This window comes from Pezoporus occidentalis, unplaced genomic scaffold, assembly GCF_034315485.1.
Source record: "Pezoporus occidentalis ecotype Australia unplaced genomic scaffold, CSIRO_AGI_Poc_V1 ctg57, whole genome shotgun sequence".
Classification (NCBI taxonomy): Eukaryota; Metazoa; Chordata; class Aves; order Psittaciformes; family Psittacidae; genus Pezoporus; species Pezoporus occidentalis.
The window spans coordinates 2,640,765-2,660,170 of NW_026915910.1; the positions used below are offsets into that span (position 1 = coordinate 2,640,765).

Sequence of the window (19,406 nt, forward strand, 5' to 3'; positions counted from 1 at the left end):
TTGAGAGTTGAAGCCTGTCTCTTGAATATCTTGGAAATGCCACATTTACCATCAGTCTATGCCAAACATGAAGGTGTGCTTGAAATCATCTTGCAGAAATTGCCAATAGTTTTACTTTTGACTTTCACCCATTGAGTAGCAGAGGATGAAAGGCAAAGATTGTGTAAAATGTTATGGGTTTGGGTAAAATCTGTGTAGAAGGAGCTGCCTGAAGTAATGTGACAAGAGGCAAGAAGAGAGTTTGGTGATTTATTTTTTCCTGGAATTGAAAGACTGAAGAGCAGATCTTGGCAGCACTGGCCTGGCATGAGATTCCACTTCCCTTTAATTTTTCTTCAAGTCCTGTAATTGCACATTATTGCAGTGGGTGGTGAAAGCGAAGCGAGGAAGCCTCTTGTTAAATAATCAGAGAAATAAACTGTTCTGCAAAAGCTGTTTGCAGCTGCGATGGAGCTGAGGCTTGACTACCAGTAGAGGACCATATACTGAAAATGGCTCAGTGGGGAGTTGAGGGGTGGTGCTGGAAAGATGGGGAGTGTTAGGATTTGAGGGTCTTGGTTGCTCAGTTGTTGGGATACGTGGTTGTCAGCACAGTGGGAGCTAGGATCTTCTTGATTGGCAGTTCATAGGGAATAGTCCTTGGTGTGCAGCTCATTTGGTGTAGAACCAGGGCTAGGCTTGAGCTTGTTTGGCTCCCAAGGAAGTCATTGAGAGTGTTGAAGAGGGTCTTACCTCCTTGTACCTCAGAGAACCTGGTGCTGTAGGTCTGAAGCTTCCCCCTGTGAATATAACCAACGCATGTGTTTGGCAGTATGCATCAAGACATCTGGGTCACTGCGTTTGTCCTCACGTGGAATTACTCATTTATGCTTAGTGTTGGAAGAGGTTTACTGCTTGATTCTTTTGCTTTTAAAGTGATGGCACTTTAACTAAAAAGGCTCACATGTAACTAATCTTTTCTATAGATCACCTAATGAAGGGAAGCAAGTGGATGCAAACAACACAGCAGGGGATATTCTTTCCCAAGCCTGGTGTCCCTCATTATTCAACTGCTACCTTAAATAAAGAAACATGGCTGCAGGGATGGTGTCTACAGCTCCACAGGGTCTGGATGCTATTTGAGGAGCCCTTCTTAGTGCTTGTTTGAGTAAATGAGATGAAAGCCACTTACTGTACTGGGTTTGTTTTGTAGAGGTGGTTTTCCCTTCAGTCAGCTCCTGAACGGGTCACAGCTTGGTGTCAGGAGCGTGACACTGGGAGGCAGGGTGAGGATGGAGGAGCTGATGTGGAAACGCACCCCTGGGGACCCTGTCTCCTCAACACATCTGCAGAGCGTAGGGATATGCAATGGGGTTAAAAGCTTCACCAGTCTCAGACTGTGGTGGCCTCATGGTTTTGTGCCCAGGTAGGGAAGAGATGGCCAGCAGCATCTTGTGAGGGCAGGTCCACCCATTGCTGTTAATGTCATTCGGTAATTGCTCTTACATCTGGAGAGGAGCAGCCCTGGGCTCGTGTGTGAATCCTAATGTTTGCACTAGCAGACAGAGCATGAGGTGAGAGCTTAATGTTTGTCTACCTGCCAAAACAGAGAAGGAGAAGGTGTTGGTGGTCTTTTCATGTCAGCCTGTCCACCTCTGCAAAGTTAGACCTGGGCAGAAAGGGAGCTTATTAAATTGGAAAGGGCAGGTATGTACCGAGCACCACGATGAATGCAGATGTTGTGATACTGCTGAGCCTTAAAACAGGACTGGTCCCTCACTGCAGCTTGTTCAGCTGCACAGGAGCTCTGAATTTCATGCTGTGTTTGCTCCAACACAGGCATGATGCTCTGCTTCAGGGTGGGGTGAAGCAACTCCTTGTCTGCAGGACGAACCTCTGCCTTGGGAGCTTTGGGCTGACATCTGATGAGTTCAAAACATCACCTGCCTCAGACTATTCAACTTTGCTCAGGTTTGCCCCAAACTCATCCTTGACCTTTGGGAAGCTCTCTGGTTTCCAGAGGGTGTGTGCAGGAGCTGACAGAAGGGAACATGGGAAAATGCAAACGAGGGAGGCTGCTGTGCCTCTAAGAGAGGAGGAAACCTGATCATGTGCAGATTTAGCATATCGCTCTTCAGCTGTATCACATTAGTAGGCCTGAAGACCAGTGCTTGATCACTTTCAGTGCATGTATCTCCATGAGCCATCTATGCACAGTGTGTGCAGGGTGTGCGAAGCTGCTATGAGAAGCTGGTGTATTTGCTCCAAAATCTGATAAAAAGCAAAATTACCCCGTAGCCAAAATTCCTGGGCGGCTCTTGGATTAATTTAATAAGGGATCAGGATTTGTGCCTGCGTGCTAGGTGTAGGGCTGAGTGTCAGAAGCAGGGCAGCTCTGCTGCAGAGAGGAGGGTTGTCCTTGTAGAAAAACATACTGAGCACAAGGTTGTTTTGCCAAGCCCCAAGCACTGGTTTTTGTGCTGGGAGGGCTGTGATTTCTCCCTTCAGCAGGGCTTTCACACGTAACTCCTTGAATAGCAAGGCAGGCTTTTTATTTTGATCCTTTCCCTTCAGTGGCCAAGGCTTTGTCTGGGTTGGGGGGGAATGCAGGAGGCAAATTTAATCCTCGGGTTGGCATCCATGGGTGTCTGGATATTTATGTGGCTGTGGCAGTGTGCTTGCTCAGGGTTACCAGCTGTCCGAGAGGGTTATAATGGAGATTAACTCTGTGCAAGCCGTTTAAAATTTAATAATTACATAAAATACTTATGCTGGACGTTCCCTTTTAAACTAAAGGAGGAGCAAGTCTGCTCTGCAGGTCCCCAGTGCCAGCACAGGGACACAGAGGGAGCATCATGTGGTGGTGGGCAGGAGCACATAGGGGTCCCAGGAGGGCTGCACCAAGGGTGCTCTTATAGAGGTGACTTGCCATGGAGGCAAAGGGAAGCCTTGTCTCCTGCTGACCCTCAGGTTCCTGGGTTTGAGAGATGTTCGTAACCACATGTAGCTGATCACAGATATTCCTCCGCTGCCTGGTTTGGTTGAGTTATATTCCAGAGTATGGGAAGTCTTTGTCAGGAGTCCCTTTCCTGCCCTGCAAGATTTTTGTTTTCTTAAAAACCCCCACAAACATCACCATTTAGTGGTTTGTTGCTCAAACAGTGGTTGCTGAGGATGTGACTCACTGGCTGCTGGGAGGGTCTGATACCAGCACTGTCCTCTGTGGGGGAAATAGCAGGTTGCTAACGAGTATTCTTAAATTTGTCCTTTCCTTCAGTTTGGACAAAGGCTTCTGTTAGACTTGTGGAAACACTTGTGTTGGAAGGGACCTTAAAGCTCATCTAATTCCATTGTGAGGGACACCTTCTCCTAGACCAGTTTGCTCCAAGCCCTGTCCAACCTGGCCTTGAACATTGCAAGGATGGGGCAGACACAGCTTCTCTGGGCAACCTGTGCCTTCTCCTCACTGCCCTCACAGGGAAAAATGTTTGCCTGATACCAGATGTAAATCTCCCCTCTGTCAGTTTAAAGCCATTCCCCCTTGTCCTATCCTTACATGCCCTTGTAAAGCATCCCTCACCAGCTTTGCTGTAGGCCCTCTAGATACTGGAAGCTATTCTAAGGTCTCCCCAGAGCCTTCTTTTCTCTAGGCTGAACAAGCCCAAATCTCAGCCTTGACACCATAGCAGAAGTGCTCCAGCCCTCTGAGCATCTTTGTGGCCTTCTCTGGACTCTCTACAACAGGTCCACATCCTCCTTACGTTGGGGCCCCAGAGCTGGGTACAGGACTGCAGCTAGGGTCTCATGCAAGCAGGGAATATCATCTCATTTGACCTTCCGGTCATGCTGCTCTTGATGCAGCCCAGCATATGGTTGGCTTTTTGAGTTGTGAGTGCACATTGTGGGTTCATGTCCAGTCTTTCATCCATCACCATCCCAAGTCCTTCTTGGTGCAGCTGCTCTCAATCCCTTCATCCGTCACCTTGTGCCAATACCAGTGATTGTCCTGACCAAGGTGCAGAACCTTGCACATCTTTTAAATTTCCTCATTTAGGATCTGGAATATATCTGGGGAGGGCAGTAGCGGGGGGAGGGGGTGCTGAGTTTCCCATAACTGCCCCTTTTTGGTGGAGGCTGGTGACATTTTCACATTTTGGAAAGGTATTTGTGTCAGGGATTTGGGATTTCTGAGTCCTTTGGCCGAGCCATTGTGTCTCATCAGCTGGAGCTTGGATGTGCCACATTCTGACTTGCTTGTACATGCAGTCTCTTTATTTGTGCGCAGAGGTAAAAATAGGCTGCTGTGGCTGTGTTTCGTATGAGTCAAGAGGATATTTGGAGGAGGTAGGTGGGCTGAGCTCAGGAACAGAGCTGAGTTTGCAGTGATTTGGAGCCCTTATCTGAATGTAAGGGAGGGTTTGGCTGCATCACTGTGGTTCTCACATCTGACTTGCATGTGCCCTTCAGCTTTGCTCTCCACCTGTGATGCTTCATCCTCAAAGTCTGTGCCAAGTGTCAGAATCCAAAATCGGGATTTGTCACTGCATGTGGCATGCACTGGGTAGGTGGTGGAAGCTCCACTTGCTCTAGCTCAGATTGGCACTGGGATGCTGGAGGTCACTTCCTGCAGGTTTTGTGCATAGACTGGTGGGACTTGGCCCTGCTGAAGAAGGGCTGGAGTGTGGAATCTCCAGAAATCCAGCCTTTCTGAAAACTCAGGAACCCCAGCAGATGAGCTGCTGCTAGGTGAGACCATGCATGCCACAGATCCTGGAGAATTTCCTGAGTTTTGCTTCCCAGCTGTGTAAGACAGCCTGTAAGAATCATAGAATGGTTTGGGTTGGAAAGGACCTTAAATCTTCCAGTTCCAGCCCCTGGCGTGGGCTGGGACACCTTCCACTAGACCACGCTGCTCAAAGCCCCATCCAGCCTGGCCTTGAACACTGACAGGGATGGGGCATTCACAGCTTCCTTGTTACTCACAGCATCACTTGAACTGATGTGTTAGTAGTTTTGTCTGTGCTGTATCTCTTCACTATTTATGGGATGGGAGGACCTATGGTTTGGAAGGGCTCTGTAGCCTTGAGATTTCCCTTCGAGGTGGCAGCTTCTCAACAAGCACTCTTTTGAAAAGAAAAAATGACATTTGGCTAGAGTTCCAGAAATGAAAATGATGATGGCTTTTTGTTTGTCAGAGGATGGGGAGAGGAAGGAACTAAAGCTCTTCTGTGGCCAGGCTGTGGTTAGGCTTTGCTGTATCTGTTGCCAGGTGCTTGGGTGTAGCATTCTGCCTTCCACTCCTCATGAGTTTGCTTGAAGAAATGAAAAATGTAAGAGAAATGGTCTCTTGCAGGTATTGCACATAAGTGTGCCAGCGCTGCCGGTCATGGCCCTGTGCCGCACTGGCCTCCTGCCCCACATGAGGCCAAGCGATTGCTTAAGAGCTGGGTTTGTGTCCAACCTGTAAATAGCAGGTGTATGGGAAGTGAGTGAGGCTCGTTCAGAACAAGCTCTTGAGAGTCATCAGAGGTCAGCCAAGTCCCATGTGCGTGTGTGGTGACCACTTTGGTGATGATCATGAGTGCAAGGAGTGACTGCTCTGTTTGCACCAAACTGTGTACCACAGTGAGGCAGCAGCCATCTGAAGGAAATGGAAATGGGTGGGAAAAATGTTAAACCAGGTTCAAGGAAGTCACTGAAATAAACTGAAATGTGTTTATGGGGAAGATTGGGGCAAAGATTAGCAATGTGCTTAGAGAGACCTGCCTATAGATTGTCCCTACCTCTCCAGGAAGGTCCTCCCTTCAGCATACCCTGCTGGATGTGTACTCAGCAGTGCTCTTTGCTTGTGCTGTTCTACAAGCATCTGTCTGCTCTGGACTTGTCTCCATTTGTCTCTGTTTGCTCTGGCTGTAAACGTGCCTGGTTGCACCCATGTTCCCTTGTGTGTACGTGCATCTTTGGGCTTTACATTTGCCTGTTCAGAGCATGTTAGCTTTGTCGTGGCTTGAAGGGGAAGTTCTTCATTGCTCTGGGGTTATCACCACTTTAAAATACTGGGTGGTTATGTGGATTAGCCCATTCAAACATTTAGAGAAATGCAGTGTTCAGGTGATGGCAATTGAAATGCCATCTGCCCAGGTGCCTAAGACATAATGGATGTCTTGGATCCATCAGGTATTGTTGTTGCCTTCTGTGGTATGACCATGGCACACACAGCTCTGCTGAATGCAGCCATGGGCTCCTTTTTAATTCCAGTGTCAGAGGCAAGCAAAAGCTGGGTGATAAATGGTGATGGTCCCTGGTGGTGATGGTGGAGAGGGTAGTGGTGCCTCCTGTGTTAGCAGCATGGTGACAGCTCTCCTAGGCTGTTTCCATGGCCCGCAATAAAAAAAAGACGACTTGGGTTGTTCTCTGGTGTTTGGAAGTTCAGGGCAGCTTTGGCATCACACTGGTGTGGCTGTAACCAGCCTTGCATGGGAAGCATGAAGTGTGTGAGTTCAAGCACTGTCCCTGCTGAGCTCAACCATTTTACTTGGGATTGGTGGGGCTTTGAGCATCATCTCTAGCCTTGCCATGGGGATGAGTGTGGTACGAGAAGGTCCACATCGTTTGGTAGCAGGGGGGGAACCAGGGCAAAAGGTGGAGCTGGGCTTTTTGGTCTATGCACCCTGGTGGGCATCTTCCCATCCCAGTGGATGCTCTAGCACTGTTACTACTCTTCAGAGTAACTTACAGGGCTTCTGGAATATGGAAGTAGTAGGATTGTAAGCTTATTACAAGCATTAACATTTTCTTTAGTTTGAGCAGTAATACTTGGCAGTGTGTAGCCACAACTTGTCATGTAATGGTTTTAATCTTATTTTTCAAGAACAGAGGGAGCAATGGTTTTCTAACTGACTGGAGCCAAATCTGTTCTCGCGTCTGTGTCTCTTCCACATCTCTCTGGGGTTTTGTTTGCCTAATGTTGTAGTAGTTGTGGTGAACATATGGGGCTTAAATTCATTTAATAGTTGCAAGAAAATGAGTTTAAGGTTCTTATAGTATTAAGGTAGACGTTTCCAAATTCGTTTTTAATGGAACATTTGTTCTCCAAAGATTATTACGCACCATTAAGTCCTCCGCTGCCTGGTGCGTTCTCGTGCCCTGGGATTTTATTGCCAAGGGACATAAACACGTTTATGGGGCCACTTTATTGAACGATGAGATTAAATATACTAAACTTGACAATGTCGGTAGGAGCATGAGCACTCTGTCATAAGTCTTGTGCAAGAACATTAGGGCATAAATATCGTGCTACTGCATAAAACTGGTACAAGTCAGGTTGCGACCAGCTGAAAACTCTTCTCACCAGTACAGCAGTTGTAAATATTGGGATTTATCAGCAGGAAACATAGATGGGAAGCGGTAGTACATGAGCTTTTCCTTTCCTGGGAGGACTAGATGCGCCATGCAGGCATCATAAACCAGCAAATTATGTTTTAATGCTTCTGTATGGCTGACACACACGGGTGTGGGTGGAGCTCCCACCCAGCTCTAATGTTTCATCTCATTGCAGGGCACCACAGGGGGACTCAACCCTGCTTATCTCGTGTGTGTGTATATATATGTATATATATAATAGACAGCATTATCTGTATATATCTATATATCAGTATATATCACTCAAGCCAGGAAAACACAATCCCTGAGTATGAGAGTAGAAAAAGATCTGCAAGATTTATGCACTACAACTTATTCATTATATATAGAGGTATCTCACTGCATTAACTGCTACCTATCTATAGATATATAGTAAGCAGTACCAGACCTGCTCATCCCTCTGCATTGCTCTCACTATCTTGGTGCACAAGCCTTGCAAAGCTTTTTCTATCCTTGTATTCAGGGTTTTATTTTGTTCCCTTGGGTGGTTGAGTGATAAAATCAAGTGTCAGCTGCATAAACCTGGCGTTTTGCTGCTTTTATGTCAACAGCAGTTGAATTTGCTGGTTTAAAGGATCCAATTCAAAGCCTGAATTGGCTTTTGGCCTTCTTGCTGACACAAGTGTGATACCCAAAGGTGCAGGGCTTGGCTGCTGGCATGATTTGTGCTATCTGTCCTACTTGAGCAGGTCTGATGGCTAACCCAGATGCAAAGGCATCGAGTTGAGAGGAATTTGGAGCCTGGAAGCCCACAACCTTGAACTGAGGATTGTTAGTCTTCATTGAGTAATGGGAAGAGTTAACAAGACCAGGCTTAATTCCTGCTACATAGAGATATGTAAAAAAAAAATATATCATGTATCTGTATATATATACAAAGGTCACATGTATAAAGAAGGCGATACAAACTATACAGCCTGGTACATATTTATACATACATATATTAAGATATATCAATATATGTATATCAGTTTGTATAGCTTATATATATATCTATGTGTATCTATCTATCTGGCTGTATCAGGGCTGTGACCTGATGGTTTGATCTAATTTGGTCTAGAAACTGTTAAATTTTAGGCCATTGGGAAAGACCCTGGCCCTGATGTTTTTCATAAGTGAATACTTTTGCTGACACAACTGTGGTGCCTGAGGAGGGAAAGAGAAATACTCCCTGTAGCGATGGAAGTGGTGCTGGCTTATGAAGAAAGCTGAGGTGTGATTACTTCTCTGGAAAAAGTGAGTTTCTCTTTGCAGCTTGCCTACACCCAACCTTTCATGTGGTTGCTGGAAACAAGGTGTTGCTCAGTTTGATAAAACAGGGTTAATTAGCTATTATGGAGGAGCTATGGCTTTATTTGAAGGTTTAACTCCTGACCTCTTAGTAGGTTCAAGAATAAGCATGCTGTTTGCATTGCCCCTGAAGCTATGGGGAGGAAAACCCTCCCTGTCTTGAACCATCATGTCTCAAGGGCTTTTCTGGGGGAAACCCTGCTTTTGCTCTTCAGATCCCCTACCAGACCTTCCATTCACACAATGCTTCTGTCCCATAACTGAGTCATCCCACCAGTCTGCACTGGAAACAGCTCTAAATGCGATCATAGCTGCTCTGGGTGCTCTGTTATGGAAATACTCGTTTGTATAGAGACGCTTTGATGACTCACCTGTTAATCCAGCTCCCGTTCAAGCTAGTGGCTGCAGTGCGGGTGTATGGGCAAGCACGTTGCCATATTCCCTGTTCCTGCAGCCATGTGATGGCTGAGTACAAGGGGTTTTCCTGTGCCGAAGAGTGCAGGAAATTAATGTGGTTAATTTTAGTGTTCATTTGCCTTGATTGGAGTGACCTATGGATCTGTCACCCTTTACATGAATAGCAGGTGTTGAGAATGTTGCAGGTGCCTGTCTGCAGGGCTCCTTGCAGTCTGGACTCATGAACGGTCTTAAAAATAGTGATGATATTAAAATCTCCAAACAAAGACCAACCAAAGAAAAACAAAGCAGGATGGGATGCGGAGAAGCTTTGCTAAAGCTTAGGTCTGCAATGCCAGGAGGCTGCAGACCCCTGTGCCTCACCTGTAGCTCTTCTGCCCCACAGGCATTGACATCCTGAAGCTGGTGGCAGCCCAGGTAGGGAGCCAGTGGAAGGACATCTACCAGTTCCTGTGCAACGCCAGCGAGCGTGAGGTGGCAGCTTTCTCCAACGGCTACGCAGCTGACCATGAGCGCGCCTACGCCGCCTTGCAGCACTGGACCATCCGCGGCCCCGAGGCCAGCCTGGCCCAGCTTATCAGTGCCCTCCGCCAGCACCGGCGCAATGACGTGGTGGAGAAGATCCGAGGCCTGATGGAGGACACCACGCCGGTAACAATGGGCTGGGTTTTGTGTGCTCTTGTCTGATGCAGTACAAGTGTTGTCTGGCTATGGTGGGCATGAGACCCGACTGCATCATCAAGCTTAGCTCATAGCCAAATAGCTGGACACCATCTCTCCCTGGAGCTCCTCATGGGCTTAGAATTGAGCTTTATATTACTTTTGAGTTTTGCCAAAGTTTGCTCAAAACCTCGTCAAAGTTTTGACAAACTCTTGAGTCCCAGGTGTTGTGGTTTGCATGTAGTTTTGAAGGTCACCAGGAGAGCCTGTTACTTGAGCCCTTATATTGGGGATGATCAGCCTTAGGTGCTGGCCATTGTCCTGCCTGGAAGGTCCTAGATGGGTTGCTGTGCTAAAGCAGTATGTGGGATGTAAAAGCGTGGAAGCACCCCAGGGTGCAGACTCAGCATGGTATCACATTGTGTTTCTGCAAGGTTTTACTTGCTGTAACCTGTTTGCCTCCTCTCCCTGAACTGGCTCCTGCACTGTGGATGCCGGTGGTGATAGAATGGCCCTGGGAGCGATAGAGAAAGCTGTGGGAAGCAGCTTGTGCAGAAGAGGCTGAATCCCTGGAACCTCATGCCAGTGGCTGAGCTGCACCACAGCATCCAGATTGTGAGCGGATTGGGCAGCCGACTGCTCAATGCCGAGGGCAGGCAGGGAGATTGATTTTGGGTTTTTTCTAATCTGCTGGTTGGAAAGCCTTTAATTAGTTTGAATTCCAGTCTGACTCGGTGACTTGTCTGTCCAAATGCAGACAAATCAAGGCAGTTTCTCTCTGTACCAAACTGGTTTGATCCGAGTGAGCAGGTTGACCTGTTGTTGGTGGCACTTCATGCTATTGAGGAAGTGAGGACTCTAATAAGCAATACAAACACATGCTTGCTCCCTATGGCTAAGGGCATGATGCCCTTGGGGTAACCAGAGCCAGCAGTGAGCATCTAATGTGTGTCAGTGTGTCCTAGATGAGCTCAGGATGGATGCACAGGTGGCTATGATGTCTCTGATGCTTTTGGACCTGCTTGGCATCCCTGGGAACAAAAAGGGGTTTCCCCATCAGTCCCAATGTTCCTGTGTCCATAAGAAAGGAAGGACACCCCCAATTCATAAGTAAAAATAGTGTTATTAAAAGATGCAGCTCTTGGACAGCAAATACCTAAACCCAGCCAGCCTCTCTTCACCATCCCATCTGCTATCACATTCTTGCCCAAATCATTTATCTGGTGTCTGACTTAAGCCTGCGAAACCTGCGGAGGCAGAGCTGCACTCTCTTGTCTGTCCCATTCCCTCAGGCAGCCCTTTGAGCTCTGAAATCCAAATATTTACAATCCCTGATAGGAATAAGGGAATTAATGGGAGTCTCTGGAGCGTTATGGTACATTGCAGGAACATTTTCCCTCAGGTGGGGAACAGCTCCACTGAAGACTCGACAGCTCTTTTAGCTGTGGGAGATTATGCTGGTTTTGCATCGCGCTGAATGAATTTAGGTTAAAACGAGATTAGCCTTCTGAATTGCTTTGCTAGGGTTTGTTTTCTGCAGCAAGCACAGCAGCTGTGGGAAGGTTTCTTGGGGTGCATTTAACTTGCTGAGCTCCTGTTTCAGGTTTGCTCTGCCCATGAATGCTTCTCAGCCTCGAGGTTTGCAGAGTCTCTCCCCTTGCAGTCAGGCCTGCTCTGCAGCAGCATGTGAGCCTGGGCACTGTTCATTGAGCACAGGCACACCCCAAATTAGTGCTGACAACAACAAAAATGGGGGGATAGAAGGGCAAAAGAGGTTTTTCACTGCTATCCCAGGGAACCGCAATTCTCCATTGTGAGGTTAAAACCAGAAAAAATCGGTGCACTGGGCTATGGGCTTTTTTGGGGGTGCATAACAGCATTGTGCAGATACCAAGGGGTGTCTGTGCTTGCCTGGCCTGGCCTGGAGCATTGCTGGCACAGCTGGCTGCTTTGGCTACTGTAAGTGTCCAACTGTGAGCAATGCTTTAAGAGCTTTTTATTTATGGCTCTGCTGGCCTCGGCTGAAATATTCCAGGGAATGGATGGAGGGGAAGCAAACAGCCATGCTCAGGGCGTTCAGCAGCGTGGCCTCAGCAAAGCTTATAAAACAGAATAATAATAAGGGAGATGTTGAAAATGCAGAGGAGGAGGCTGCAGCCCTGAGCCCAGCAAGATTTACGTCTGTAGCTAATTGCATGCTGCAGATAATTCCATGAATCAGCAAATATGTCAGGGCTAGGTCTGGTGTGAGGCTAAGCAATGGGGGTTTTGGGGGTGCCAGAGGAGAAGAGGATGTGAAAGCAGCCCCGTGTCCAGGCATGCAGCTGTGGCAATGCCTTTTGGCTCCTTCCCTTCCTCTTTTGGAGCTCAGAACCCTGCAGGTCAAGAGCCTGGAGCAACATTCCTCAAATTCAGCCCCCAGCAGCTCCTGCCCATCCCCTTTGTTTCCTCTTTTGACAAAGCTGAACTGGGCTGAACAAAGTAATTAGCAGTTCATTTTGTGCTTTGTTAACCTCAAGTGTCAGCAGTGGAGCAAGTGTTTTGCTGGAGTGGGCATCACTGTTTTACTCCTGGTTTGCGCTAAACCATGAGTTGATTTTCAGCAAACCAAGGCTGGGTTTGAACCAGGCTGGAGAGTGTACAGTAAAAGAAAAATTAATGATTTATGAAGTAATATAAAGCACAAGCAATAGAAACACAAAAATGCGAACTTTGCAGTTTGAGGTTTCCCTGCTGTGGTAGCCACATCTCCTAGGGTTCGTGTTCTGTGGAGTACAATGGGCTTGGGAGTATAAAATGAAGCTAGAAAATGGTGAGGTCATAACAGGCTGAACTCAGTAGTGACTTAGCCTGTAGTTGACTTTGGAAACCCTTCATCATGGCTTCATCATCTCTTCATCGAGTTAAGAAAGTGGGTGGGCAAATCCACAGAAAGGAGAAGGCTCTAGAAGCTCTCATTGAGATGCAGTCTCCTGCTTGGAGAAGCACTTGGCCCACGAATGGCTGATGGGGAAGAGCTGCTTCCTGTGTGTATGGTTGCGTGTTTATCTTGGTGTCAAAACCCTCCCCAGACCCAGCATTGCCCATCCTGGGTTGCATGAGGCTTGACTTGAGTAGCTCTCCTCTAGGGCTACTTGTGTTGAGGGGCTGCTGGCTCCACCACGGAGGTTGTGTTGAGTGCTCTTCCAAAACCTGGCCACTGAGGTGAAGGGCACAGAGAGGACATTTGGCTTTCCCACCCCAGGGTGCTGAGCACCTCTGCACCTCACATCCCAATGAAGGGCTTGCCTCCTAACTCTGCAGCACCTTCCCACCATCGCTGCATCTCTCTACCACCTCAATGAGACCTCGTGGCCTCACCAGTGGTGTTTCACCTTCTGAGGTCTGGTCTGCCCTGAAGGTGGACCACCAAACACCACAAGCCCCATGAAGCTGCTTGTCCAAACAGATCCTTCTTGTGACTGTTTTGACTATAGCGAGAACAGCATTGCAGGGCTGCCATCCAGCCCACCCTGCTTCACGTGCTGGGGGCCTCCTCCTGCATCCCTTACGGAGGTATAACAGATCTGCGAATAGGGCTGGTGTCAGCTGGGTGTCATCTTTTTGTCAGGGAATCCGGGAAACAGCCACTTCAATGCTAAATTTGTCCCGCCACATCCCAGGAGGGTGCACAGCCACCCTCTGTAGCAGTAAACCTGCCACCAGCTTTTACTACTGCCTGGTTGCTGCAGGAAGTATTCCCCAAGGGAGGGTTTTGTTTTTTTTTTAATGCCTCCAACTGCTCCTTCCTCACATTAGCACAGCAGCTGCATTTGCTGTTGACCAAGTTGATCTTTTATTGCCATACAATAAAGCAGAAAATGGGACCAACCAATTCAAACAGAGCTGTTGGGACCAACTGTGAAAAGAAAACAAAGCCAAGCCTATGTCATTTTCTGCCCCCTTTTCAACCTTCAGGCACCCTGAGCTGCTTAGAGCATCTTCCCAGATGCATTAGGATCCAAGAGGATGTCAATGCTTGAGCTGCAATCTAAAGCTATGCAGGAGCATTTAGGATGCTGGGGTTTTTTTGGCATTGCAAACCTCTTGCTGCTGCAGTGCTCAAAAAAACCCAAAATCAAATTGGCAGGGTGCCCTGGCTGGTCGCAGGAGGCTTCTGATGCACCAAAGCCACTGTGGCGCCTTCGGTTTTCATGCTGGACCATCCATCTAACAGTTTCTCGTGTGTCTGTCTCTGCAGGTGCAAATGCAGCCTCAGTGGCAAGCGCAGGAACCCTGCAATGATGATGTAAAGGTGAGCAATTTGGTGGCTCTGGAAAGGCAAAAAGGGCTGTGGAGGGTGGTTTTGATTTCTTTTTTTCTTTTTTCCCTGGCCAGAGCTGGGTTTCACTCGGGCACCACTGTTCTTAAAAATAGGAATGGCCAAGGTGGCTTCAAGCAAATGAGTCATGGGCTATGAATAGTGTATTTTCACACCCATTCCACAGGCTTCACCTCTCAGAAACCTCTTGCTTTCCCTGGCTTCTCAAAACCCTCATTCCCACTTGCTTTCTTCCTGCGGTTTAAATATTAACACGCATCCAAGCATCCTGTTTGCTTTGCCTCAAGCTCGCTACTGTTCAGCTATTTGGAAAGCTTTGGGCTCCCGGGACGCCTACAGTCAAATAACCTCGGGTGATTTTTTTTTCGTCTAGTGTGCTTTAGCAGCTGTTTAATTAAACTCCAAATGACTCACTTCTGGGAAGGGCTTTTCCCCTCTGCTGGGAAGGCAGAGCTGGGGCAGATGGCTGCTCCCTGCCTTCCCTGTAATTGCTCCTCAGCTGTTGGGCCCCTTTTTGGAAATGAGGGGGTGTGTTTGCGGCTGGACCTTAGATGAGTTTGCCTGAGGAGAAACTCTCCCCTGAAGCCTGGCTGTTATTTTTAAAGGTGAAATCAGAGTGTGTAGCAATTTAGAAAGTGTCCAGCCACTCTTCTGCTGCTTCCTTTGCTTTTCCCCCATTAATGGCCACGGGATGATTCCCATCGGTGAGCCCTATTGGAAAGGGAGTTTCAGGAGAGAAGGCAGATTCTGCTATTTAAAAATTAAAGCTGACTTTTATTTTTAATATGCCTATTGTGTAATATGCTGGGCTAGAACAAATCCCCCCCATTTGTTTTCAGTGGGGGGAGAGAAAAAAAAACACAACCCTTTCATACTACCAGAAACAGGCTTCAATGTTAATTTAATGTGAACTAATGGGCATCTCAGCAGACATGTGATTTGTGGGTGGCGAATTCCTTGACATGGATGAGGAATGTGCCAGCACATCCATGCTGACACGGAGGTGGCTCAGCAGCTCCCTTGCCCGTAGCCTTTATTCCAGATTTCGCATTTTAATCCCTGGGTAGTAAGCAAAGCATGGTAGCTGAAATATCCTGGTCTTGCCTCTGTAAAAGGAGAAAACAGGTTGGGAGAATGGGCTGCATGTGGACAGGGTTTGCAAATCTGCATCAAACAGGGATGCAGGCTTTGGGAAGAAGTTATATGTTAGGTGGTCCTTAAAGCAACCTGCCTGGGGGGACCCGGTGATGTGCAGAGGTGCCCAAACTGCCAGCCAGGGATGTGGGATGCTGCCCGAAGCCTCTCATCACTGCAGGGAACTGGAACCAGAAAAGCTTTGCTTGAGATTTGCACCCTGAGGGATGCAGAGAGGCAGAGGAAGGTAGATAATGTTGGCTGCTGCCATGCAGGTGGGAAGGAGATGCAAGAAGGAAGATGAAGAGCATCGTCAAATTAGGAGGCGGGTTCACACCAGCACCCATGCCTGCAGCATGTCCCAGCAGCGCTTGCTGCTGCTGGTGTCTTTGGGACTGTGCAGCCAAACGCTTGCTTGTGGCTCACATCAGGGTATCATAAAACAAAGGCACTTGGGTGACACTGGGGTCAGTGCCAGCCCTTGCTTGTCCTTCTGGCCCTGAACTTGGAGTCTGGTGGGGTGGATTTGTCCATCACACTTTAATGGGGTACTCATGGGAGCAAGGGTGAGACTAGGCAAACAAATCATTAACTTGCAGCGTGACCAGTGTAGCTGGTCATGGGAGCGTGCTGCAGTGGAGGTCTCTGGGGGTCTCACAGTTCTCACCCTGTAGCCTTGGCACTGGTTGGAGGCATGGAATCAGGCTGTGCCTTGGTTTTAGCAAACAACAGCTGTGGAGCAGGATATCTGCGGGGAGCTTACCTGCTTGGGCATCATCACCTGATGCCCCAAGAGCTGAGAGTGAGAACAAAAGACAAGTTAAAATGCTCTGCTCTGGTTCCATGTGCCAAGCTGGTGCTGCAGTTGCTCCTACGAAGAGCATGGATTGTGTTGCCCTTCCTGTCTGCTGAGCACTGATGCGCCAGATGCCATCACTCATGTCCCCTTGGGTCACCTCCAGTGCCTGTCTGGGTCAGCATGACTCCTGGGAGGAGGAAGCCACTGAACATGGGGACCTTTTGCCAGGGATGGGCTGGGGTGTGTTGAAAGCTGGGATGCAGAGGAATTTGAATGCAAGCCCCTTGCCTAGCATCCCCTGAGTTAAATTTCCTTCTCTTTCTTCTCCCCAAAGCTGGAAGCTGACAGATTGGCGCTGCCGGTGAGCCCCAGCCCAGTGAGCCCCGCACCCAGCCCCAGCCCCAAGCCTCCTGAGGCAGCTGTCCTCACCGTGGAGCCCTCTCCTTCAGAGAAGAAATGCTTCTTCGTTGATGAAGCAGAGCCTCTCCTGCGGTGTGACTCAACCTCCAGCGGCTCCTCTGCGCTCAGCCGGACAGGCTCTTTTATTACCAAAGGTACCAAAATCAGCCCAGGGGGAAGTGGGAGGACCAAAGGATTGCCGTGGCATGTCACATATGTTTAGCACATGCAGTAGAGCTGCCCAACATGATATCATTGAAGTAAATAACTGGGAAAACTGGCTCTCCAGGATACATTCATCACATTCTTGTTCCAGACTAGAATATCCTTTTAGCAAAGACGATACAGATTTGAGAGGGGAAAACACCTTTAAAGGCTTTTAACTCCTTGTGCTGACAGAAAAGTTGTAGCATCCCTGGATGTCTGGGGGGGTTCTCCTCGCTTTTGGCTGTTGCATTGCCCTGCGCATAATTGCGTGAGATGAAACCAGGAAAATATCATTTCAAGACTGAATTAGTATTTTTTGCCCTTGGTCCTGCTTGCTGCAGCATGTGACTTGAGATGTAAGTTGCCATTAGTCACCCCCCCTTCTTCCTGAGGGGGTTTAGTTTACTGCATTTAACCTGCTGCGTTTAATCTTCTTTAACTTCTGACGAAGGTGAAACACTGAGCTAAGTCAGTCTACCCAATGTACACGTGGGTGTGGAAATGAAGCTGACCCAACAAAAACAACTTAAAAGAGCAGAATTCAGCTTTTTTTGGCTCCCCTTCTGCCTTCACTTTTCCGTATTGGCCATTCAGCATTTATAAGTGCTGTGTTTGCTCTAGGGGGATCCTAGATTAGGTGCCTCAGCAGAGTGGCTTCTCCATCTTCTCCCCTCCCTATCACTCCTCACCCTCCATCTTTTCCCTCTGTTCTCATTGTGACATGTACCTCTTCAGAGTTGGCAACAGGAGATGGGCAAGGAAAGCAAGCCCTGTTTAGCAGATGTTTCTTGAAGGGTTTCCTGACCACCGTCTCTCTTCCTCCTACAGAAAAGAAGGACACTGTCCTGCGCCAGGTGCGCTTGGACCCTTGCGACCTGCAGCCCATCTTCGACGACATGCTGCACATCCTCAACCCTGAGGAGCTCCACGTGATTGAGGAGATCCCACAGGCTGAAGATAAGCTGGACAGGCTATTTGAGATCGCTGGAGTCAAGAGCCAGGAAGCCAGCCAGACCCTCCTGGACTCTGTCTATAGCCACCTTCCTGACTTACTGTAGACTTGCTGGGTCACCATGCGCTCTCCAAATATCTGCTAGAGCTAGCTTGGCACTCGTTAAGATGACTGACAATACACAGGCAAGTTGTGTTGTAGAATATATGGCCAGTATTTTCATTGAGGTGTCCTTGGTTTTTGGAGGGGGGGCAGTTTGCCAGCGTTGCACCCCTCCATTGTAACTCTATCGCTCAGTCCAAGTCTTTGCACCCTCTGCCCCCTTCCCGAGCCTCTCTTCTCCCTGTTCTTATTCCAATCAGATCAGTTGATGCACTTTAAAAAAAGAATAATAATATTGCAGTTAACAAACTTAAAAGACCATGAATCTGGTGTAATTTAACACATTGAATCGGGGATTGCTCTATAAACCGCGTCTTCTGTCAAAGCTGTTGCTCGGAGTGACTGTCTCCCACCACCTCCCTTTGCCTTGGAGCGGTAAATGGCAAACTCACACACAAAAAAAACCCAGTCGTGGCTGGTTACTGCCTCTTAACACAGCTAAGCTTCCCACCCGAGCTGACTTTTTTTAATGTACTATTGTATCGCTCGTATCCATTGCTGAGGTTTTACTAGCACGGTTATTTATTGTATGGTTTTCACCCGGACAGTGCATCGCGCCCCTATAAGCTAAAGCAGAAGCGCTTTAACCACAAAAAAAAAGGGTCAGCCCCACCAGTCTTCGAGGCGATGAAAAGGTCTTTGACTTCAGGTGAATGTAAGGAGTTGTCTTGCCTTGCTGCTTGCGGGGATGGAAGGGCCCTGAAGGGAGCCGGTGCTGGACGTGGGGAGGCAAAGGTGGCTGCCAGTGTTCCTGCTGTCCTCGTGGTGTAAGACTTAAACCAAGCTATGCTTTTACACTCATGTCTCTTGTTTTTTATACAGACATGGCCGATAGGTTCTCCAAAGACCTTACCCGGTCTTAATAGTCTCTTCAAATCACACTTCACTTTTTATTAAAAGAAAAGAGATTGAGGGGTGGGAGGGGGGGAAGCTGCATCGTAAGAAGTCTGTCTGATTATATTTGCAACTCTTATGCTCCCGTAACAAACAGTCTGTACTACGCTCAGTTTGAAGAAATCGTGGTATGAGGGTGGCATGTGCTGCCCCGTGGGAAGGGGTGGGAGTGGGGGGAAGAGGGGAATGAATTGAAAAATTGCCTTCCAGTGTACTAATTTATTAATAAATACTAGGTGTTTGTTACTTGACATGATTCCGCGTTAACCTCCTTAACACCTGCCTCTGCTTAGGGACACCAGGGTTGGAGCAGGGGCTGCTCAGGGTGTCCATGGAGGAGTGAAGAGGGAGATTTTGGGGTTTGAAGGTGGTGAGGGGGTTGTCTTCTGTAATTTTGAGGCCAAATGTGGCTGCTTTCTGTTGACAACACTGCCTTGAGTCCTCATGGCCTACACTGGAAATGCTTCCCCCCGGAGCAGGTCCCTGCACTGAGCCGGGGTGGGAGACATGTGTTAATCCCCATAGTGGTGAGCAGATCAGATGGCTGATGGGGCTTCCAGGGATGTTTTTTGCAAGCTCTCAAAGGCTTTGCAGGCATCTGGGCGGGGGGGGGTGGGGGGGCTGAAATATTAATTTTCCAGGATGCAGCTGCTGTGCTGAGTCACTCCTAAGTGGAGGTCTTGCAGTCACAGCATTTCTGTTGTCCTGTTACATTACCAGTGTCCTTAACATCTCCACTTCCAAATAACTCATCCCTTGTTATTCTGTCT

The 19,406-nt window shown here is 48.2% G+C and overlaps 1 protein-coding gene across 2 annotated transcripts in view; it reads left to right on the plus strand.

Moving 5' to 3' along the window:
- TNFRSF21 (TNF receptor superfamily member 21) overlaps nt 1-18,887 on the plus strand; it is a 31,353-nt gene extending 12,466 nt beyond the window's left edge. The window contains exons 4-7 of one of the 2 annotated variants that reach the window (XM_062638454.1): nt 9,494-9,759; nt 14,009-14,062; nt 16,357-16,576; nt 17,457-18,887. In XM_062638454.1, coding sequence (XP_062494438.1) covers nt 9,494-9,759; nt 14,009-14,062; nt 16,357-16,576; nt 17,457-17,686 — 770 coding nt within the window. In that variant the 3' untranslated portion in view covers nt 17,687-18,887. The remainder of the gene's footprint in view (nt 1-9,493; nt 9,760-14,008; nt 14,063-16,356; nt 16,577-17,456) is intronic. The other variant, XM_062638455.1, reaches the window with a different exon arrangement.
- The last annotated feature ends 519 nt before the right edge of the window (nt 18,888-19,406 follow it).